Source organism: Rousettus aegyptiacus, unplaced genomic scaffold (assembly GCF_014176215.1).
Source record: "Rousettus aegyptiacus isolate mRouAeg1 unplaced genomic scaffold, mRouAeg1.p scaffold_m13_p_3, whole genome shotgun sequence".
Taxonomy (NCBI): domain Eukaryota; kingdom Metazoa; phylum Chordata; class Mammalia; order Chiroptera; family Pteropodidae; genus Rousettus; species Rousettus aegyptiacus.
The window spans coordinates 25800524-25825689 of record NW_023416306.1 but is presented as its reverse complement, the minus strand read 5'-3'; the positions used below and the strand labels follow the sequence as shown (position 1 = coordinate 25825689).

General features: G+C 36.3%; 1 protein-coding gene across 1 annotated transcript in view; it reads left to right on the top strand.

Annotated features, from left to right (window-relative positions):
• Window positions 1-25166, top strand: part of LOC107519692 (tomoregulin-1) — a 77563-nt gene that overhangs the window by 39173 nt on the left and 13224 nt on the right. The window contains exons 6-8 of the mRNA XM_036238759.1: window positions 11308-11456; window positions 13236-13301; window positions 23704-23827. Of these exons, the coding sequence (XP_036094652.1) occupies window positions 11308-11456; window positions 13236-13301; window positions 23704-23827 (339 nt within the window). The remainder of the gene's footprint in view (window positions 1-11307; window positions 11457-13235; window positions 13302-23703; window positions 23828-25166) is intronic.

Genomic DNA, 25166 nt, shown 5'->3' with positions numbered 1-25166 from the left:
CTACTTAATTGGAAATTGATTTAAATATAGTCTTCCTGTACAGAGTATACAGAACATATTTTAACAATATTATTGTTACTTATTATGTGTATAGTTTTCAGACATTGTTAAATAAATTATTTTTTAGCTCTTTATGGCAGTTCTGTGTGATGGGTAGGTCAAGGAAGTGTTACCCTGGTTTTACAGGGGAAGCTGAGGTCAGAGAGGCTGAATGGCTTGCAATTAAGCAGCAGAACCAGAGTACACAGGTCTTACAACAAGGAATTTATCCATTATGTTGTGCACTCAGGTGTAGTAATACCATGATGATCTCAGAGGCCACCGACATTCTTACTGGTGGTGGTTTCACCCCTACATGTAAGGCTCCGTTCTGCTTTGTGTTTTGGGCTCTTATATCTGGTTTTTAAAAATAATGTTTCTTCTCCCAAGTCAGGCTCTAAGCTGCAGCTTCTGGGTGCTGCCAGTGTGCCTTGTCAGTGAGCCTGACTGTAGATGACCTCAACTTTTAATGTGCTTTTCTGCTCTATGGAACAGGAAACAAAATGCCTGTAGGAACTGTAATGTAAGAAGAAGTTCCAAATGTAATATCTGAGTAAATAGGTTCTTCTGAGTGAAGTACTTGAACTTTATTAATTATATGTATTTGCTCTCTCATCTGCTCAGTGACTATTTTAAATTTTTTATAATTTGAATTATTTTGGCCTCTGAGAGGCCTTTTCCCTTCCTTCCTGAACTGCACTGTGTCTCTCAAGTGACATTATTGGCTTTGCATTGGTTCGCGATGGCTACCTTTATTAGCTTTACCTTTTCAATTTATATGTAGGGCGGGGTTCCAAGAAATTGAAAGATAGGTGAGGTTTCAGGATTCCATTGTGACCATTGTAGAATACAGTGGATAGACTTTCTACTTAGTTTTAAAAGTTGGAAACAGTACCTCCTTTACAAGAAGTTATGTTTCTTAAACTATATGTTCTTAGCAATCACATCCCCTTATTTACTAAACAGTATTTCTAATCTGTCCAGTGCTGAAGTTATTGTTGCAAGATAGCCATCGGCTATTTGTCTGGACAGTGGGGCCAAATAATCATAGGAGCCCTTCACATCAGTACCTCTTAAATATCTGACCTAACTCCCCTGCCAATGAATGGTTTGAGGAGTCTGTAGAATCATCAGGCATGATGTCAGTACAGGTGAGTTCTAAAAATCCTCACATTATTTCTTTTGAACTTTGTCTGCAGTTCACTTTATGGAAATAGCTTCTGCTTTTTTGCCTCTTTGATGTCAGTCTCTTTGGAGGCGCTTTTTCCAGTTTTTCCCCTGAGCGATGTCAGATCTCAGAGTCACTCAGAGAATCATGTAGGTGTGCAATATGACAGACAACACCGATAAGCAGTTAATCCACCATTTGGGCATCTCTGCCATTTTTTTTAGTACAATTGTCTGTTTTGACGCAGATTGTTGGTCAGTATCACAGTCTGATGAGTCTGTCCCTCAGAAGGTGCAATGTAGTCTTTTCCCATGTTTAAACAGTGAGAGTTAGGTTATATATCTCCATCCTCCATTATGTCCTATTTTCTGAAAAAAAAAAAAAAAAAAAAAAAAAGAACCAAAGAAGTATCTTTTCTACCATTATCTACTCTTCTATTCTTATTTCTTCCCAATCAGAGATGACAGTAATTTTTGTCATTTAACTGCCTTACTCTGGGTATATAGAATAGTAGACTTTTAAAACTAAGTTTCATAAACTCCTACCGTGGCCCCTAAATTATAATGGAAAAATAATTGTATGCTGTTTTTTTCCTTCCGGTAACAGAAAATAGACGCTATCAGACTTTATTTTATATAAAGCATAAATTGGATGTTAGCAATGACAGACTCCTTTGTCCAGAATTATCTTCCTATAGCTCTACACAGCTGCCAGTAAAGATTTCCTTTGAGATGTTTGTTTTTAAAATGCAATATCCCCATAACCTCTTGCCATTTTCTGAATGCTCTGTTACTCTTTGATACCTTGCCTGTGTTATTTCTTCTTCCTGGAGTCCCAACCCTGTTTATCTACTTGTTTAATTCCTATTCTTCCTTCTAGACTTGGATGAAGTGTGACTTAGGTTAGAAGTCAGCACCTTTCTTGGAAGCCTCTCTTGCTCTCTTCTGCAGCCCCTATGAGTTAGGTGGCCTTATTCTGCATCTGTCCTTGGTCTTGAGAAACAATCTCTGCATAGCACTTTTTATACTGTTGAGATCAATAGTAGGTTGTGGGCTCCCCGAGGACAGGAACTTCGTCCTGCTGACTTCTATATTGGATGAATTTGCCATAAGGTTGGGTATATTAGGGTCTTTAGTGAACTCCTGGTAATTCACACTATGGCTTTATTATTCACTTAGAGCTGCACACTGGATCATTTTGAGGATTTAATATGCGTTAAAAAAAGACTAGTATTGTACCGAACTTGTTGCAGGCTTTGTTCGATGTTTGTTGAATAACTTCACATGAATTATTTTAAGCCAGTGTTTTTCATACTGCTAAACTTACCATATTGAGAGGATTAGCACTTTCTATGTAGGGCAAGGAGAAAGGGAAAGGAAAGGATAGGTATTTTTCAATAATAATAATAATAATAATAATACCTTCAGATGTGCATAGTATTTGGTGACTTCAAAGGGTTTTTTACAAAAGCTTATTTGATTCTTTCACCGGTGTTACAAGGTATTATCCCTATTTTAAAGACTCAGACTTGTGATTTGCCAAAATCTTAGAGTTAAATCATAGAAGTCATTGAATCATTTATGTATGTATGCATTCATGCCTTTGAAATTCATAGTATTAGAAATTCAAAAACTTTAAAAGGCAGTACACTAAAAAGGTCTGTTTTCTACTCTGTTCCCCAGCCACCCAGTTGCCTTTGCTAGAGGCAGTTACTATGATCTATTTCTTATTTAATTTCCCAGAGATATTTTATGTTAAGAGCAAGCAAATATGTAAATATATTTTCTATCTTTGCTTTTTATTTTTAAGCTAATGAAAGCACACTATACATATTGGTCTACTCTTTAACTAAAACTTTTATTATAAAATGTACATTGCATACAGAAGTGTTTAAAACATACACATGTAATTTAAAGAATACTATATCTATATACCTAACACCTGGAGTACACAGTAGAATATTGCCACGTTACCAGTACCAAACATTAACTCAGGCATAGAAAGAAAGGCCAGTAGTGCTGCTGTTAACATGAAGGTTTATAGAAGATGATACATTGAACAGTATTGGGCCATAGTCTGGCCTTTGGCTTTCCAGAGAGTTTCAAGATTCCCTTCCGGGATAGTCAGTAGGCAAGACCATGAGTGACTCATGGGAAACATAAGGCTCACTATAAGTTGAGACACCTGTAAGGATTCCAGTATTACCAGGTATGGATGACTGACAGAAATGTCATCAGAGTGGACTGTTTAGTGTTTTCTACTTCTGATCTCACCATAGCTGACTTCCAGCTAGCGCTCAGGAGGATGCCAATTAAATGAGTGTGCTCATTTGGTTCTGGCAGTAGGACGCGGAGGAGAAAGTAGGAACTTCATTACCATCTGGTCAAGATAAACCAAGTACAGATCCGAGTCTGGACCAGGCTTACCTGGGCATTCTGTGCCTTGGCTTAAAAGATGGCAGAGTTGCACTAGATGGCTTGATAATGGCCAGCAACACGACTGTCTACAGAGTGAAACGATTTCATTGTGCACTGGTTGCCCTTATAGCTATCTCCCCAGGATCTTCCTCAAGTGTTTTGTGTTTTCTAACAACGATCAATTCTCCAATTCTATACTAACTGGATGTCCTACAGTTCATTTCAGTTCAATTCAGTTCTATCTACTTGTAGTTAACATTAGACCCCACAGGTTAAGGGCTCAGACCCACAAGACTGTCTCCACTTTAGACACTAGCCGTGAATGAGGCCCCTTGCACTTCTGCCCAGCGTACTACTAATTTGGAGGTTCTCCCAACCTCCCCTCAGGGAGGTTCCTTATGGACTGAGGAAAGAGCTGTGAGTTATCTTAATAGCATACAGAAGACTCTTTCCTTTTGAGGGAACTCAAAGTTCCAAGTATTTAGGAGCTCTGTGCCAGAAACAGAGGACAAAGACCAAATATATATTTCGTTATGCCACAAATATTCCTGTAAATTCCTTTACCTTTCTCCTGTACAGGACACTCTGTTTCTTGTACTTTTTTTGCCTTTAACTTCTTGGTTTTACTCTTCTATTTTAGCATATCTTTTAGTAGCTTGTTGAGAAAGGGTACAAGATGTAAAAAATTTTCGAGTCTATTTGTTTGAAAGTGTTTTTATCCTACACTTAATACTATAGCTTGGCAAGTGTGTATTTCTAGGTGAGAGAGTGTTTCCCCTCAGGATTGTGAAGGCATTGCTCTGTTGTCTTCTAGCTTCCCAAGTTATTGCTGAAGTCTGAAGCAATTTCGTTTTCTGACCGTTTGTGTCTGATTTGTCTATCGCAGCAGCTTCGTTTGGTCCTCTGTGTCATGAAAGCTCAAAGTGTTATGCCCTTTTCTAAAAACTTGGTGACTTCTGATTTGAGAAAATCTCGAGTTAGTTCTTTGATGATTTCCTTTCCTCTCTTTTTATTTCCGGTACTTCTGTTACTTGGATGTTGGGCATCCTCAATTAGTTCTTTAATTTGCTTTTCTCTCCTATTTTCTCTTAAAAATTGTTTTTTTGCTGTGCTTTCTGAGAGATTTCTTCTTCTTTATCTTTTGGTACTCTTTTGGGTTTTTCATATCTACTATAATTTTTAATTTCCAAGAGCTCATTTTTGTCCTCATGGTGATCCTTTTTTATAAGCACCCTATTGTTGTTTTATGATTGTAATATCTTTTTTTGTGCCTGTGCATTATTAGTTGGTATTCTGTCTGCTGTAAGGATGAGATTTTTCTCTTATTCATTTTTATTCAGTAAGTTATAATCTGTACTTTTGTTTATTTAAGGTTATGTGGCCTTATAAAATAAATTAAGGAGTGTTCTTTTCTATCCTCTGGATGACTTAACGTAATAATAGAATTATGTTTCTCAAATGATTGGAATGAATGGGTTCATGAATTTTCTTTTAAAAAAACACCTGGATCTGATGCTATCTTTGAGGGATTTTTTTTTTTAAACAACTAATTTCATTTCTTTAATAGTTACAGTACCATTCAGCTTCTATTTCTTTTTTGGTAAAATTTGAAAGTTAATATTTTCAAAAAGTTACTGATTTCACCTGTTTTCAGACTTGCCTGGCATAAGGTTGTTTATAATCACTATTATCTTTTAATCCATAATCCCCATTGAACCTCACATCTTTTTCATTCTAGTAATGGTTTTTTTCTCTTCTTTTTTCTCATCCTGCTTTGTCAATTTAAAAGTCTTTTTCAAAGGACCGACTTTTGGCTTTATTGGTCTTCGCTGCAACTTTGTTTTCCGTTTTTGCTGAGCTATATCTGTATATATTTATGTTTATATCCATGTTCATATCTGTATCGTTTATGTTATCTCCCTCCCTTTTTTCCACTGGATTTATGCCATTGTTCTAGTTCATTAAGTGAATGCTCAGTGATTTAATTTCCAGCCATTCTTTTAAGATTTGAGAAAAAAACATGAAGGAAATGAGGGTTGGAGCCAAGTGGATATTTAAGGGAAAAGTGTTCTAGAAGGAGCAGAAGCCCTGGAGCAGGTGTATCCCTGGCACGTTTGAGAGAAAAGTGAGGCCAGTTTAGTGAAAAGGCCTTTCGCGATATATAATGTGAAAAATAACTTCTACTTTCATTTGTCACTTTCTGTGCCAAGATACCTATTTTATGTAACGGCCATGAGGGGAAGAGAGAACACTGTCTCAGCCACTCACTGGTTTTGTGATTTTGGCCTTTTTTAACTTCCTTCACATTCAGTCTCCCTATTCATAGTTTGTTTCAGTCAGGATTAAATGAGGCACATGTGACTATTCCCGCACAGCAGGTGCAGAGTAAATGGTTGTTAAATGTTTAGAATTTGTCATATTTACTGAAGTGGTTTCCTTCCACTTTAGTGCACACTCCTGAGCTTTGGGCACCTGCTCTCGACTAACTGTTGCGGGTCTGCAAAAGCCTGTAGTTGCTGTCATCAGCGGTATCAGTGGCCTCTGGAGTCTGATATTGTTCTCTGCTCATTGTGTCACTAAGCTAGACTTTCCTTGAGGTGTTAACTTCATTTTCTTTCCTTATGTGGCATTGAAAACGTAGTGATGGTTTGTTCTCACAGTTCCTGGTCTTCCGGGCAGCGCGCCACCCCGCTGAGGAATGGCGGCTTTTTCCATAGGCTTGATCAGGGCGGTTCCTGTTTGAGCTGCAGTGCCCACTGCTGAATCACTTCTTCCTCCTCATTGAATCGGAATGGCATCTTGCTTTTGTTCCTGAGCCTTTTCTTATTTCTGAAACAGTTCTATAATAACTTTATCCATTAGCCGCCACGTCTATTTTATTGTCATCCCAGTTTTACCCACTTATATCTCTTAAACCTGGGGTTGGCAAAGTTTTTCTATAAAGGACCAGATGAAATATTTTATGCCTTGCAGGCCACGTGTGATCTCTGTCACATATTCCCCCGCCACCAACTCTTTAAAAATGTAAAAGGCATTTTTGACTTAAGCTAGTAAATATTCTTCCTATGAATTTTTAATTTTTTTGGTGCCTTAATTTTTAAATCATGAAAAAGAGCATGTTTTCAGAAGTTTATGAAAAACGTAGACATTTGGTTTAATGCACAAAAATGAAACAAACTTTAGCGAATCGTGCCTCTCAAGCCAGAAATAGAATATTATCAGTACTTCAGAGATGTCGCCCCAGTTTCCCTTTCCAGTTGCATCTTTGCCACCCACCTGCTATTCTGCATTTTATGTAAATCATTTGTTTGCTTTCTTTATAGTTTTAGCACATGAGGTAAATTTCATAATAACATATCACTGGCTTTTGATTGATTTTGAACTTTGCGTAAGTGGAATCATACTGTGTGCACCTTCTTTTGCTCATGGTTATTTTTTTGAGATTCGTTCATATCAGTGCACATAGCAGTAGTTCATTCGACTTTGCTGTTTATTGAATTCAGTTGACTATACCAGATATTTTTATAGTCAGTTTTACTGTTGATGGACATTTGTGTTTTCTCACAAATAATGCTGTTGTGAACATTCTTACTCATGTCTCCTGGTACACATGTGTAAGAGATTTTCAGGGGCCTTACTTAGTAGTGAATTTGTTGGGATGTGCAAGTCTAGCTTTTCATCTTAAGGCCTGTTTTCCAAAGTGGTTGTACCAGTAAGCGCTCTCTCAGCAGAGGAAGAGAATTACTTTCTGTCCTTATCTTTGCCAATACTTGGTATTGACCTTATTCTCAGTTTTTGTTTTTTTAGTGAATGTTTAGTATCTCATTGTGGTTTTAATTTGCATTTCCTGATCATTGAGCAGTCGAACAAACATCTTTTCACATATGTTATCCTTATAAGCTTCTTCTTTTATTCATATTTATTTCTGTTTATTTCCTATTTATGGCTTCCTCCCCTTAACCTATTAAGTTATATACATTTTTAAAATTAATTTTTATTTATAGAGTCTGGATACCGATTATTTGTTAGTTATTGGGTTATACTGATTTTTTGGTTTATAGCTTTTATTTTGATATTCTTTATTTCAAAGTTAAATTTATCAGTCTCTTATGTTTGATCTTCTAAGTCTTTTGTAATTTTACCTTTCAAATGTAGGTCTTTAATTCACCAGGGATTATGGAAATCTTCAAACATACAGAAAAGAAAAATAAATAAATAACTAAAGTGGACCCTCTTCCCATATATCCATCACTCAGCTTCAAAATGTCTAATTTGTTTCATCTGTTCTTCCCTCCCCACATTTTTTGGGGAAGTATTTTTAAAGCAAATTATCGGCATCATATCTTTTCTATTGTAAATATTTTGGCTTTACCGATATTATATCTGCTTGATTTATGACTGCAGAGAGGCATGTTAAAATTTACTATGGTGCAGTTAGCTATTTTTCATTATAGTTTTATCAGTTTTCGCTTTATAGATTTTGAGGCTATCTTAAAATGTTTAGATTATTCTATCTTCCTTGTCAATGGAATTTTTTACTATTATGAGGGGACCTAATTTTCTCAATCCTTTTTACTCTGTAGTCTCTTATGTCTGATAATAGGTATATCAGGTTTTTTCTATTCCAGGTATGGTATATCTCTCATCCTTTTATTTTCAACTTTTTGCATCATTAAATTTCTTTTCAATTTTTTTACTGTGGTAAAATAAACATAACAAAATTTACCATGTCGACTATTTTTAAGTGTACAGGTTGGTGGTATTAAATATATTCTTAATGTGATATTGTACTATCATTTACCTCCAAAACTCTTTTCCTCTTGTAAAACTGAAACTCTACCTATTAAAAAATACCCCGCCATTTCTCCTTTACTCTAGCCTGTGGCAACTTCCCATATCATTACATTTTAACATGTATCTTATAAACAGCACGTAGCTGGCTTTTGTATTTTTATCCAGCCTTTGTTTCTTAACTCATAAATTTAGTTCACTTAAATATATTATAGATACTGATGTATTTGTTTTTTTCTATTATTTTATGCTTTCGTATTGATCTTTCTTTATTCCTTTCTCCTTTCTTGCCTTCTGTTGGATTTTTTCTCTCTCTTAGTTTCAGCGTCATAAGTGTTCCTTCTTTCAGGGGTAATCTTAGCAATTTTACTGTGCATATTCAACAGTCTAAAGTTCATCAATATCTTTGTTTTTCTTAAAACACTATAATTTCAGTCCCTCAATTTGGAGGCTATCATTATAATATATTTTAATTTCCTGTTTTAAAAATATTTAACCACCCACATATTTATACTTTTGTCTTTCATTTGTGTTTGTATTTCAAATTTTCCTTATAGGATCATTTTCTACTGCCTTTAGAATTTTTTTTTTTTTTTTTTTACTGACAGCAGGTGACAAACTCTAAAGTTTTTATTTCTTCCTAATTACTTTTATTTTACCCTCATTCATGAAAGGCATTTCATTTTATATAGAACTTTGTTTTATCTCAGAACATTGTAGGTATATTTCACTGTCTTTTTGGCAATCTGGCTTTAGTATTGTTTTTGAAGATACTTGTCCCTCTTATTCTTGCTTCTTTGAAGGTAATCTTTCTCTTTTGGGCTGCTTTTAAGATATTTTTGTCGTTATAAATTTTCACTGTGATATTTCAGTGTCTAGGTTCTTTTTTAATAATCTCATTTGGAATTTATTAAGATTCTTGGATATTTAGATGATCTTTTTTTAGTTTTAGAAAGTTTGAAGAGAAATTGCTGAGAATATTGCCCTTGCTTCATTCCTTTAACTCTTGGAACTCCAATCAGATTTTCATTAGATCTTGTGACTTTATCTTCTATGTCTCTTAATCGCTGCTCCCCCCGACCCCCCACCAATGTTCTGTCTCTCTGACTCACTGCTGTGATCCAGGTAATTTCCTCTGATCTATCCTACAGTTTACTAATCTACATTTACTTCATCTAATCTGCTGTTAAATCTGGTCATTCAATTTTTAAAAATTTCTACTAATATGTTATTTGTTAGAAGTTCTGTTTGGTTCTTTTAAAAACTGGCTTGCTTTCCTCCTGGTGTTCTAACTCCTTGTTTTTTTGTGGGTATGTGAGTGATTTTGTGTGTGAGCTGTGTATTTTTCTCGGAACTGTATCTTGGAAAATGTTTGTGGTCTAGGATAATAAAATTGAATTTCTCCAGAGGAGATTGCATTTGCTTCTGTCAGTTGCCTGGGGCCCCTTGCACTCTTTGACTCTTAAAATAAATTCTGGGCTTGAGGTTTTTAAGAACACCCAAGTAGTATTTTAAATTGTAGTTTACCCATGTGAAGGCTGGCCAATGGTTTTGAATTCTTAGGGGATGTGCTTTTCTTCCCACTCTTCAATGCTTTGGCTCAAGCCAGTGCTTTTTCCACTCTCTTTAAAAAGTCCCCATGAACTGTGGCAACTCATTTTTATTTTATGCCCTCATGCTGAAGGCTGTAGCTTTTTGAGATACCAGGTTTTCTAGGATCTCTAGACTCTCCACCTTACCTAGGTCAGTATTCTTTGTCTTCTGTTTCCAGGGGCGTGCAAAGCCAAAAATGTTGATAATTGAATTTACCCAGTTTGGCAAATACCTTCAAGGTGAAAATCAGCTTTACCAAACCTCAGTTGACCTTTCTCTGTTCCTGTCTTCATTTAACTTACATCATGCATATTTCTTGCTTTCTTGCCAACTTACAAATGCATTCGAGAAAATGTTTAAAAATATTTTATCCGATATTTTTTATTTCAGCAGGAGAGTTAGTTTAGACTCTGAGTCCAGTATGTTTCTAGAAACAAAAGTGTCTCTGTGTTTATTAAATATATATATATTTTTTAAGCGAGGCAGCCTTTGGTTGACGTCACAGATTGCAAAGACCTTGTCAATTTACAATCCCTTATTTTTTAATTTTTTTTTTATTTTTTACGTCTATAGTATCTGGTCTTCCTAATTGGTCTCCCATCCAAGTACTAACCAGGTTCAACCCTGGCTTAGCTTCTGAGATCAGATGGGATTGGGCTTGTTTAGGGTAGCACGGCCATAGTGTATTTATTATTTTTATATTCCTAACTAGATTTTACTCTTCTTACGAGGAGTGGCTGTACCTGGGACTCCCTTGGCCTTCTCTGTAATGCAGTCTCAGTGTTCAGTGGACACTCACTTATATAGGTAGATGTACAACTTTTGAGGGCTTCCATTTTACATGTTTTATATCTATTATATTTTTAATCTTTCCAATTATTAGGTGAGTTTAGCATATTATTATCAACTCTTTTTTTTTTACAGTAAGCTAAGACTTAGAGGAAGACTCTGGACATAAATCTGGTAATTAGTCTAGGATTTAGATTCATGACTTTCATCTGTGTTGCTTTTTAATTAATGTTGTTGACATTTGGTATCTCCTGATAATTGTATATAGATATGAAAATTCTAGAGCAACTACTGGATTAATAATATCTGGATGAATTTATCTATAAATTCTCACCCGAAAGAAATTGTTAGCCAAGCATTCACTTTGCTTAAACTTTTATCGGTGACTTAAAACAATATGTTGACTTCTGTTACAGAAAGCAGAAAAAAAATAATTTCTCTTCTTTGCTGTTGTAGCATTGTGAAATATATTTGTTGTAAAATATAGCTAATTTTTGTCTTTTCCTATAGGTGTGTATGTAATATAGATTGCAGTGGATATAGTTTTAATCCTGTGTGTGCTTCTGATGGGAGTTCCTATAACAATCCCTGCTTTGTTCGAGAAGCATCTTGTATAAAGCAAGAACAAATTGACATAAGGCACCTTGGTCATTGCACAGGTAAAATCCCGTTTACTTATTCATTGACCTGTCCTTAATATTATATGTGTGTAATCTTATTTGTACACTTTGGTAGTGTTCCATATTTGTAAAATGAGAAATCTTTGATGCTTTATTTTCTTTCATTACACTTTAGAATTTCTGTGTCGTTACTAATTTAGTGGGTTTTTTTTCATCTTTTCAAGGCAGAAACCATGCTTTTTGGTTGTTTATTTAGTTACTAGATTTATAGATGTATTTATAGTTCTTAAAGATTGTCTCAAATTTGTAATGATTATAGCTGTTTAAGAATTAGTCAATTTATTTTGAGTGTAGCAAAACTATAAATATTGCCGTATATTTCTTCGACTTTTTTTCTAGAGCATAATAGTTCATTTTCACATTCTCTCTGTAGTTTTTGCCCCTACATATTGTGCATTAGAGCTTTTGGTGTGAAATCATAGAATGTAAGGAGAAATTATTATCTTCAGTTAAAAGTTATTTTCATCCTTTTTGCTTTTTGCCATAGTTTAGAAACCATGATACCAACTAAATGCATTTTTTTTCCATCCCTCCTAGAAATAAAGGCAGAGGTTCTCAAACCTCCTTTCCTTAGTAATACGCGCATGGGCTGGGATAATGTATCATTTTCTAGTAACACAGGGGGGCCGGGCAGGTTCTCCTGGACTAGGACTGTAAATTGTTCTTGTGTACTAGGTCTAATAACCCTCTCTTCAGCCCCTCCCTCATTTGGACTAATTAAAAGGATATGTTTTTATCTGCCGTAAGGGAATAAAGTTGTAAGCCAAAGTTTGGTACTTTACACTGGTAACAAATTATTTGTGAAATACAGCACAACAGATTGCAATACTTCTGGTCTTATCTACCAAAGAATTCCCAAGAAACTCATCTGAGGATTTCCAGGTCGAGGTCAGGGGTGGGTAAGGCAGAGGAAACCATTTGCTGATATGGACCCCTTATAAATAGACAGTCCACTTAGCTTTGATCTTGAAGAAGTAGCATGGTTATTTTCTTTCACGGGGTGGCATTTAGAACCTAGGTTTAAAGAGTAGCTTAGAGAAAGACTATTTTTTCAAAGGAGCTGGTATGTCGTTTATGGTACTACCTGAAATTTCAAATTCAGAATACTTGGCAAAGCTTGAGAATTTTGTTAATTGAAATGTATACAGATTTAGAATCCTTTGGAATTGTTGGGCCGTAACTTTTATCTTGCTTGGTCCTTTTATAATATTTCCATCCATGCCTAACTATGCCTTCCCTTTCCTACCCCACTCTGTATTGGAAAGGTGGAGCTGGTGCTTCCCAACAGATATTTATGGTTCATTTACAGTCTTCTCAGTCCAAATACAATTCACCAGTCAGTGGTCATTTTTATAGTAAATTTGTCTGACAACACAGCCGAGATTCCACATTTATCTTAATCTGTTATGTTTCCAAGGAAACAGTGGTAGAAGGTAAATCTTGAGACCTTTGTCACTTGGAGAAAGGATTAATCCTTTCTCTTCAGGGTATGTGTTATTTTTGTTTACACAGGGAAGGCTTTAAAGAGATGACATTTGAGCTGAAGTCTAAATGGAATTAGACTGTTTATCATGCAAAGCACGTGCACATCTGGGATGCCTTGAGGCTTGAGGTAGAAATTGCACAATAGATCAAGAGAATGGTGGAAAATGTGAGCAGGATAAGTGGAAAGACCTGGCGCGTTTGGAATATTTGGGAGTTTAGTAGTGTGACTTTTAACACCATCTGTATCTTAATTTGAAAACTTTTCTCTTATAGACACAGATAACACTAGTTTGTTGGGAAAGAAAGAAGATGGACTACAATATCGACCAGATGTGAAAGGTACTGAAGCATGATTTTCAAAATTTTGGGCTTACTATTGAAATATGGTCACAAGCTGTCCTTAGTAGTTCTATTTCTATTATAACTACCCTTCTAACTTTGCTCTGTGTAGCAATATATGTTGTACAATTGATTATTAGTAATAATATTAACTGAAATAGCTAAGATGCTTCTCATTTTACAGAGTGCTCTCACATATGCTTTTTTTAAATTAAAATTTTTATTGAAATAATTGTAGATTCACATGCAGTTCTAAGAAAGTCTGTAGAAAGTACCCTCATATTTGCTTTTAAAATCTTCTTTACTGCTCTAGAACCTACTGTTTATTTCTCTAGAAACTACACTTGCCCTCTCTGCCTGAACTCTTTGCCTAATATTCATCCTTTCAGTCTCAGCTTAGAAGTCATTTCCTTTTAGGAGGTACTCCTTGACCCTTACATCTAGATTACCCCTCTTATGTGCCTCCATATCCAAGCACTTGAGCCACTCTGATTGTCTTTTTATCACTCATTTGTATACCCCTCTGGGCTGTGAGTTCTGCGAGGACAGGAAACTGTATCTCTCATGTTTACGTCTGTAGTCCTAACTCTTAGCAGAATGTCTGGCACGTGCGTAGGTGCCTCATACTTGTCAGCAGAATGGATGCAGCTCAAAGAAGCTGTGGGATGTATTTGCACGAAGTCTTACACGTAGTAAAGGTCAGAGCAGAGATTAGATTCCATGTCCCTTGACCTCAGTCTAGTGCTTTTTCACTTTTCTTTTCCATATCCATTATTTTATTTGATTCTTACAACCACTCTGAGGGGTAAGGACTGTTGGGAACATTGAGGCTCGGTGAGGTTATGTCTAGTGAACCAGAGCAGGCCTAGATCTTGGGGCTCCTAGACCAGGCTTCTGTAGAATTGCACTTCCCCAAATGCATCATTTGTTTGGTTATAGTAATGCACACATTTCTTTAGATGTCTGATCTACCTTGTAAGCCTACTTTCTAAAAAAATATGTAAAATGGTAATAATCATGGTACCTATCTCACAGAGTTTTATAAAGATCTGCCATACTCCTAAGTGCTCAATAAATCGTGGCTATTATTATCATTGAATAATTTGTTATTTTCCTCATTTGAATCATATCAAACCTGAATCAGTTATATCCCGTGAGCCCCTGAAATACCAGTTTCCTATGTTGATACAAAGTACTATATTTAAAATGGGAAATCTCCTGAATTCTCTATAGGAGAAATAATAGATCAGCCCTGGTTTTATTCTCTACACTGATAGTACAGGTAATAGGAAGGCTATTTTTCAGTAGGTAAAAGCTCATATTTTAGGCAATTCGGAGAATTATGTATGCCTAAAATACTCATCTGCCTTCGATAAAATCACAGGGATAATTTAGTGCCTAGGACACTTGAGATACTAAAAGTTCTTTATATGTAAGGATTGATCTATAACTAATTCAAGTGAAATTATCATAATCAGATATAATTTATTATGTGCCTACTTTATATTGGTCATTATTGGTGGATAGAAAGTTATTTTAATTAGTGGGATACCCTCTTATGCATGACATCCATCTTTAAAGAGCTTATGTTATAATGAGAAATGAATATTACCTACTTCTGTCAAAGTAGAAATTGGCTATTGTCATAAATTTGTGGTTAAAAGTGTAAAGGGGATTCAGAAAAGAAGAGATTACGATTTGGTGGTGGAGGCAGGGAGGTAGTGAGCATCTGAGAAACTTTATGGAAGAGGTGGAATTTGAGCTGAACCTTGAAGGATGGTTAAGTTTTAAACAGGTTAAAAGGATATTTTAAGGAGTATGAAACAGCATGAATAGAAGTTTGGATATAAACACGATAGGATATATCGGAGAATGGTAAGGAATCCTTTTTTGGCTGGAGATTAGGGTGCTTGAGAGGTAACTTTGTTCAGAATAAATTTACGAGGCAGTTCTTGGATATAGAGGTGTGAGTGAGAGATACGATAGAACTCCATTGTCTAGTATAGTAGCGGCATGTGGCTATTTAAATCAATTAAAATGAAATAAAATGAAAGATTTTGTTTCTCAGTAATACTGGTCCTATTTTACGTATTCAGTGGCCACACGTGACCAGTGACTGTGATATTGGGCAGCACAAATATAGATCCTGTCCAGAGTTGCAGAAAGTTCTGTCAGACAGCATTGCCGTTTGGAAAGTCAGGGAGGCCTAACTTAGGTTGAAGCAGAAGGAGAATCCAGAGGAAGAAACCATGAAGAATAGAGTCACACAGAAGCCAAAGGAAAGCTAGGCTAGTGGTTTATAATACTGCATACAGGTATTAGAGGATGAGCATTGAATTTGAATAGTAGTCTTGGACCAAGGATTTTCTGTAGAGTTAAAAAGGCAAAACCCAAATTGTGAGACTTAAGAAATGTTCTCATACTAAGGAATAGAGATCAAAAGGTAACTAATTCTATTTTGTATCTTTAAACCATTTACTTTTATTTTATCTTTTTGTACTCGTGCACATTTGTAGGAGGCTCTCAGTAGATATTCGTGTCCCCAGTACACAACCGAGACTAGGTAGTCAGGCAAGGATCTAGGGATGGAGGCTACAAAGTGAAAAGCAGGAGCACAGCATTGGCAGGTCGCTGGAACAATTTTAAGACAGCGCTCAGCAAGAAAGGCCTTTTAAAGTTGAGCCCTTGGGGAAGAGAGCTCATGAAATGGATGGAGCATTTGAATGTCCAGCACGATGGCTGAATTAGTACTTTTCTTGGGCCGTAGGAAAAAACCATTGGTAAATATTGAAATTACAGTGTTCAAAGCTTCGTTGTTGAAGTCGAAGTCATAAAGGGCACGAGGTTGAGCATGAGGTGTGTGGGAGACGGGGTTATGTGACATTTAGAAGCCTTGATTTATATAAAATTTCAAACATCTAAGAACAGAATAGCGTAATGAACCTTCGTGTAACCGATACCCACCTTCAGCAGTTAATCAGCACTCTCATTCTTGTTTCGTCTGTATGCCTTTACCCACTTGATTATCATTATTCTTATTTTACAGGCATTTTTTTGAGGTATAATTTACATATACTGAAATGCACAAATATTAAGCTATCAGCTTTGACACTATACCTTATCACAATCTGTATTATTTCCATCCACCCAGGAAGTTCCTTTGTGGCATATGACATTTTAATGTGGCGTTTTTATCTAAAGATATTTCCATACAGCCGTAACACCTTTTTAGTATCAATATATTTTTGCTTCTTTCCTGGACTTCAATTCGCCCTGCCTATGACCTCATTCTCTCAATAATCCCTACTCCTGCTGACCAGGAATAGCAGAAATACTGAGATATCTATATCGCTATTTCCATTACTAGGTGACTGTTGTTTATATATTTTTAATACAATTCTTCTAACACGCCCTTTTAAAAATGGTATTGAATTTTGCCCCATCCAAAGGTAAGACTGAGCCATTTGCTAACATCCTTGAAGGAAGTCTGAAGGTGTGTGTTGTGGAGCATGGTGGAGCGTCATGGTGAGGATGGTTATAAGGCTGTAGGTGGATGGCACAGGTGGTAAGCACAGCAGGGGAAGGTGAAAGGAAAGGGGATGTAGGAAGTAATCTCGGTATATCAGAGAGGAGTATTTATTTCAAAGGGAATAGCTGAGGCGGATGAGTTTATTCACATCAAAAAAATGTTTCACAAGCAGAGCGGAAGGGCTAGGAAAGGAAGAGTTAGGGTTGGTGTGGAAAACAGGATTTAGAAATGAGAGAGTGGGAGATGTTTGAAGGGAAGGTAGCATTTTATACGTAGGTAGTTAATCCTTTGACGGGGTCTGAGATGATTGGGGTTAGGGAAGGAAGAATGGAGGGATATGTTAGTGATGAATCTTGGGGTGCAGTGTAGTATAGTGGAAGCAGGGAAGAGCATGTTGGATTTTTTAACTGTAGGGATTTGTACAAATAATGAACCCTAGAGAGTTACTGATGCAGTATTAATGTAGTAGTTGTGGCCTCAGCATTTGACCTTCTAGGTACATGTCTTGGTTGTTAATATACCTCTTCTTGCTTTATTTGAGTCATACACTGATAGACCAGATAGCCAGTGGAACATGCCTTTGCAAATCAGCCATCTGGTGCTGGGTTTTCTTACAACATCATCATTTAGACTGTGCTCTCCTTTGTATTTGAAAACACTGCGGCTGGTGGCGGATTTGTTTCTGAATACTTCTGTGGGTGGAAGGAGCCACGGGGTGACCAAGTACACTCAGTGTACTGCACACACACAAACACTGTTCAGAGACTAGCAGTTGCAGCTGTTGTTCCCGGAGCCTGTCACCACTTGCCTGGGGGCATTGTTCAGATGGGACCATTCTGTGCCCAGTCCTGCCGTGGTTTCTGAAACCTTGCTTTATGATATTTTTAAAGCCTTTTTTTTTTTTTTAATTGAAGTGATTAATTTACTTGGCCTCGAGAGCAGGTGCTTGGACATTCTGCCTTTGTCTTTTCTGTACGCACTTCCCAGGGAAGCTGGGTGGAATAATAGTGTGATGGGTAAGAGCTTGTGTTCTGGAGCCAGACTTGGTTGACAGTTAAAGGCTGGGTGGCCTGATTTCTCTGAGCCTCAGTCATCACATCTGTAAAGTGGGGCAGTGATAGCTACTGCCTAGGAGTTCTCTGAATATTAAATGCTATAATGCCAAATTCCTTATTGATGTTATTATGGTGATTGTTAATACTTTTCTTTTGTTGATAGCCTGGCTGTGCTCAAAAGTCTTTCTGTCTACAGCATGTTTAATAGGGTTCATGAGTAACTTCACTAGGATATCGACTCATTTGACAGTTATCAGTTGAACACCCTACTATGTGCCAGGTGCATTCACATGTTTGTGTTATTTAATATTCATCACAGATGAAGAAGCTGAAGCTGAGATTTTGTGGCTTCTGTACGATGGCAGAGCAAGGACTAGGATTCAGACTTTCTGACTTCTCAGCCCTGGTGCTCTTTCTCTGGTAGCTCTTCCAGAATTCTGTTCTGCTCCCTTCCTTTCCTTACTTAATTTCCTTGAGAATATTTAATCTCTTCTCGGCTCTCTCACCTTGGCGAAAATTTGTTCTCTAGCCTCAATCTTTATTTAAGTGCTAGTTTTATATTTTCAGTGGCTCTTTTTCACTTACATTTTGTTTATATTGCCATTGCCTGAAACTCCAAGAACTACAATAGTGCAGAGAACTTAACAGGCGCTAAAAAAATACTTTTTAGATGACCATAGGTCTAAATTTGATCTCAACTTACTACATTCCCTCTATTGAACCTCCTGATATTAGGCTCACATTTAGCTTCCCCCCCCCCCCCGATTTTAAAATTGTGGTAAAATAAGCATAAAATTTACCATCTACACCCATAAAACATTAATTCCCATTTTCCCCCGCCTTCTGCCCTGGCAGCCACCATTCCACTTTTTGTTTCTGTGATTTTGACCACTCTGAGTACCTCATGTAAGTGGCATCACGCAGTGTTTGTCTTTTTGTAACTTATTTCAGTTAACATAATGCACTCAAGGTTTCTCCATCTTGTAGCTTATGTCAGAATTTCCTTCCTTTTTAAGGCTAAATAATATTCCATTGTATATACCACATTTTGTTTATCCATTCATCTATTGATGGACACTTGGGTTGCTCCCACGTTTTTGCTACTGTGAACAATGCTGCTACGAATGTGGGTTTATAGCTGTTTCTTTGAGACCCTGCTTTCAGTTCATTTGAGTATATACCCAGAGGTGGAATTGCTGAGTCATATGGAAATTCTGTTTTTAATTTTTTGAGGGAACACCATACTCTTTTCCACAGTGACTGTATCATTACACATTCTTGCCCACAGCCTGCAAGGCTTTTGATTTCTCCACATCCTTGCAAACACTTGTAATTTTCTGGTTTTTGGATAGCACCTAAGGGGTGAGGTACTATCTTGTAGTTTTGATTTGCATTTTTCTAATAATTAGTGATGTTGAACATCTTTTCTTGTGTTTATTGACCATTTGTATATCTTGGAGCAGAGTCATTTTATATAATTCTGTATTAAGAGCATCTTCAATAAAGGGGGCAGTTCTCTTCTACTAAATGCTTAAATGTACTAGAGTTAGTGCTGGGCACCACTCTTAAAGATGATTGTTGCAAACTATCTAAAGGATGGGCCTGGGGAAGTGTGACCTTAAGAAAAAAAAATCGGTGGGCCATGACTCAGGGGGTGGATAGACATGGGAAAATATATGCAAAGTTGAAGAAAGATATTTCATTTAACATATGGAAAATTTGACAATATTGGAATTAACTGTATTATGTTGAGTTTCTTACCTCTGGAAGTGTTGAAGGAGAAAGAGGATTTGGGGGTTAATACTAAAAGGATTCTTTTATCAGACCAGGTGGCCTCCAAGGGCCCTTCCAGATCCGAGTTTTTGAGTGCTTTTCAAAAGTATCTTCAAGCCATGTTTATTTTTTCTGCATCTCTAATATCTATTCCTACTGCTGAGCTCTGACCTTAGCTTTTCTTTGTCACAAGTTTGGATTATGTAGTAACCTAATTGGTCACCCGGTCTTTCTGGTTCTCCTGCCCCTATATCTAACATGTTGCTATCCAGTCTTTTCAACAGCTTTTTAAGTCTTTACAAACCATTATGTTAAAGTATAATTCAGTGTGTTTTTAGTACATTTACAAGAGTTGCACAAGCATCACCATAATCTAATTTTAGATTGTTTTTGTTAGCCCCAAAAGAAACCTCACACCCATTAGCAGTCACTCCCCATCCCCCTAATCACCAGTGATAGGCAACCACTCTCAATTTTTTATGTAAAACGTGGTTGTCATTGTGTTGCTCTCCAGCTAGAAGGCCTCTAGGGTCTTTCTTGCCCATATGATTAAGAGAACATTTCTCACCTGGAGTTAAAGTTTTTCCATAATCTTATTTCACCTTATTTTTCCAACTTTGACTCATACTGTTCCCCCATCAGAATGGGGGTTCATCTTTGTAGGTTCATCTACTGCCTTCCCTTTGATTTCTGTTATTCCTCTATCTAAATCTATCTATGCTTTGAGACCTAGTTTAAGTCCTACCTTTTCTATGAATCCTTTCTTAATGTCTTCTAAAGTGAGTTGTCCAAATAAATAAATAAATAAAAGAAAATAAAGCTAGTTGTCCTTTCAACTTGGACTTCATAGCACCTAATATTGTAAAACCTTTTGACATTTAATTATAAACTGCCATGGCGAACCCCTTTCCTTGTATTATTCAGCTTTTCATGTGTACGTTGATTTCCTAAATTGATTATAAGCCTCTGAAGGGCAGATACCATGTATGCTTTTAAAAAAATATTTTTTCTGTAGCTTTGCTGAGCATATGGCTGTGCACAGAAATAGTATGCAAGTATAATGGAATGAATAGTGTTGGTGTTGAGAAGACGACTGAATTTGGATTCTGTGACAGCCACAGACTTCATAGTCTTTTTTGACATGTCCATGTTTTATATGACTTTGCTTTGTTTAGAGCTTGATGCCACATTCTTCCACACTCTTTTATTAATTCATTCAGTAAGAGCTGTTGGTACCATACTTTGTCTATTAATTTCTCAAAACCCTGTTCTTCAATTAGTTACCTTTTCCTTATTGCTGTCATGTAGCTGAATTCTCTGATAGCTTTTAGCTTTGCATCATTCTTGAAATTTCCTGCTGTTTATAGAACTTTCTTATGTTAGATTAGTACATTATCACAGCCTCTAGAGACCTATACAGTCCTATTGTTAAGCACATTATAGGACTTTATTTTTATAGGTTGGTACATAACCTCAGTCTCTGCAGTCCCATTATTATATACTTCATGGTGTATCACACCAGGAAAGTACTATGTTCTGAGAAGTTGCAGGATGAGTGCTGTGGGAGACAGTTTCATTCCTTAAGTCACTATGGCTTAATTGCAAACATTGAATAGCACTTTGAGCTTGAAACCATAGCAAGGAAAGCACTGCATTCTAAGTGTTAGGAGTCATACAGAAATGAATAATACAAACGTCTAGATTCTCAAAGGAGCTCATAGTCTCATGGTAGATACTGTTTAAAAAACCCAGATAGTTACAAGACAATAGTCTCATGAATATTGTAATAGACTTGTAGGTGTTCAGGAGCATAGCAGCCCAAAGGAGGGCTTGATTTCTTCTGTCATGGCAGAATTACAGTTTGGGAGCTGGAGGAGGCCTTCTAAGCACTTCGATGACAGGATATGTCTTAATTATTTTTCTATCGCCAGCACCTAGCAGAGCGCCTTGCATATTATATGGAAGATGATCAATAAATGATAAATGAATAAGTCAGCTATTCTGTGTTGCCCAGTGTGGTAGCGACTAGCTGCATGTGGATATTGAATACTTGAAATGTGATGAGTCTGAATTGAGATGTGTTGTGAGTGTAAAGTGCTCACTGGATTTTGAAGACTTATTTAAGAAAAAAGTATAAAATACCAATTTTTAAATTAATATTGATTATATGTTGAAATGATCTTTATTTGATATATTGGGTTAAATAAAATATATGATTAAAATTAATTCACCTATTTTTACTTTTATAAAATATGGTTACTAGAAAATGTAAAAATTACATATATGTCTCATATTATACTTCTGTTGGATAATGCTGATCTCATTTAACTCCGTTAGAAGTGATTTGAACAAGGTCACAAAATAGAGATATCCTTAAAATTGAGAATTTACATGTTTGAGTTCTTAAATTCTAGCATCGTTTTTTTCCTAGGCATAAATTAGTACAATATAAATACATAAATTTTGAAGTAAAATGGCATCGGTTTGGTCTTGTTAGGGATGACATAATTTCTGCTTTAGTTATCCTGTCAATGAGGTTAATGATTATTAAAATTTTTCCTTTTTATATGTAAATTTTGATCTGGGGGGGGAATCTACATTTTTACTTCTCAGTCCTCCCACCACTTGACACCTTTGTACCCACTCCTCCCTTGCTCTTCTCCTTTTACATACACGCTTACACATGTACATACATGACACACACACACACACAGAGCCTCCTATTTCATTCCTTTTTTTGTTTCCATTAACATTCTTCATTATATTAGCACAATTTATTTGTATTTTGGGGAGATAAGTCCTCGCTGTTACATGATGTGTTAGCTGGTTGTTTCAGTGCTCCTGTGCATGTATTATCTCACATAATCCTCTCAAAACCACCTAATTTTACAGTTATGGAATCTCAGGCTTAGAGAGCGGTATGTTCAAGGTCACGCAGCTGCTAATGCACAGAATCTGTAAATGGAACTGTAGATCGAAACAGCAGGAGGCCTGGGAATTTTTCCCACACATGCACAGGCCTGTAAACGTTAGAGAGCTCTGTGACCGTACAGTTGAGGATTAATGTGTTTGTGTACATGCCAGAAAGAAAAGGACAAAAATCCATTCCAAAGTGTGTGAACGAGTATGTGCATAGTATGTGAGAGAGAGAGACAGAGAAGGATAGAGAGAGAATGAATGAATGATTCTGACCGATTTTGAACACTGGGTCCCTATGTCTTCTTCATCTTTCCTGTCCCTTTCTGTCTTTCCTTCCTGACCCTCTTCCCATTTCTGACAGTGGAATTATTCACTACACTTGCATTTTCTTCACTTCAACTCTGTTCAGTTCAAATCAATGTACCTAAGTCTGAACAGATGTACATCAGTATGTTTACAGTGGTTTTCTTTGGATAGAGGGATCTCAGGTGATTTAAATTTTTTTTCTGTCCTCTATATTATTTGAATTTTTTTACATTAGCGTATACTAAGAAAAACTATGTAAAAAGAATAGCAAAGCTATTCTCATTTGGAAAAAAATTGGTATCCTTGTTAGTTTTCATTCCAAAGATAATCCTTTCATCCTAAAATTTCAGCATACCATACCTTGCTCTCGACCATTCCAGTGTTTTTTGGCCTCAATTTCATAGCCCCCAGGTAAACGATGAGAGTAAGTCAATCCTCCAAATGCCAATGTTATATATATATCATCTCTCTGTCACAGAGGTGAGCTTTCTTCTAGAACTAGCATTTATTTCTTTAACAAAAATGTTTAGTTTTTTTTTTTTTAATTTTTAGCAGATTGTTTTTAAACAGCAGTAGCTCATAGTGGTCACATCCTGCAAATATTTGCAGATGCTTAGAAGTCTAAACAATCTACCTGCTTTGTTTGTAGCATAATGGGACCTTGATTCTTTCTTATTCGGGCCCCTATCTGATAAATTTCCTTTCCAAATTACCCAGCAGGGTAGTGAATTTATTTGTTGTCTCAGAACCTTTGAAAAGTCCATATTTCTTTCTCAATTTGCATTTCACTGCTTACTGACCTGGTTTATATTCTTTTAAGATGCTAGTGATCAAAGAGAAGATGTTTATATTGGAAACCACATGCCTTGCCCTGAAAACCTCAATGGTTACTGCATCCATGGAAAATGCGAATTTATCTATGCTACTCAGAAGGCTTCTTGCAGGTAAGTCAGTACCTCCAGATCAGAGGTGATACATTTTTTCATCAGTGGTCGCTGCTCTGACATATGGACTAAATGTAGTGTTTATCTGTAGTAGAGAGGTAAAAAAAATTAATTAGCATCATTTGGAAAAAATTGGCAAATAATCTGCAAAAACTATATATTAGGGATTTGAGAATATGGAATTAACATTTTTAATAGAACATATTTTTAAATATAAAAATAAATATGCCATATTTCAACACTATTTTGGTTTTTGGGCAATCTGTTACAGAGTGGTTGAGGGACTAAAGAATGTGTTAAGAACAGAGAACATGTAACTCGAATTATATACTAGAATAGATTTCTAAAAATAAGAGGATAAGGATGTAGAACCAGGTGTGATGTGCGAGATAGAAATGGAAAAGGTGTAAACCTGTCTGATTCCAGAGAGTTTATGTGACTTGTTTAAGGTCAGGAATGAGTTGGAAATAGAGCAGGGGCAAAACTAGAGCTGATTTCCTGATACTCAACCTAATGACCTTAGTGCTTTTTGCTATTCTGTCTACTGACGATACTTCTTACTGATAGTACAACTCCTCTCCCTCAGGTTGGTCTGTTAGGCAGGTACAGTTTCCATAGACAAGGGGAGATTGCTGTTATTCTGCCCACTCCTGCCTCTTTCAGTTTGTCAAAACATCAAAACATGGAGACATATACTCTTTATTTTGTTCTATCAACTTAGAAACCAGTGAATCTTTCTCTCTGAGAGGTAGAAGAGGCTGTTTGAAATCCGGTTGCCTTCCTTTTACTTCTCTAGCCCCTTTCTGACTCTTTCATTTTCCTCTTGATTAAAAAACAAAACAAAACACACAAAACTATTAAATAGTTATTCATTAAATGTAAGCTTTAAGAATTTTTCCTGATTGAAAGTTCTCCTGGTCTTTGAAAGAGCCTAGCTTCCCCACCGCGTCCCTGAAATTTAAAAAATACAGCTACACAGACAAGAACAGGCCAGTTTTAAAAATGAATTACTTAAAATTGAGATATAATTGATGTATAACATTAGACCAGTTTTAAAACAAAATCTTACAATGGATTCCTTGAGTGTCTCACTGTGGCATACATATCTTGATAGTTCAGATTGTATTGTCCTGTTAGGATGGGACATCTTTTAAGATACCTAAGTGAGGAATAAGAGAGTTTGATGTCCTGATAATGAAGTGATAACCAGGTCGCTTTTAGTATTTTAGCAATTGACAGAAAGAGGATTGAATAGTACAGTGGTTAAAAGCATTAGAATCAGATACACCAGATGGGCCAATTATTGGCTATACCTTTTGGAAGTTACTTAAAATTTCTA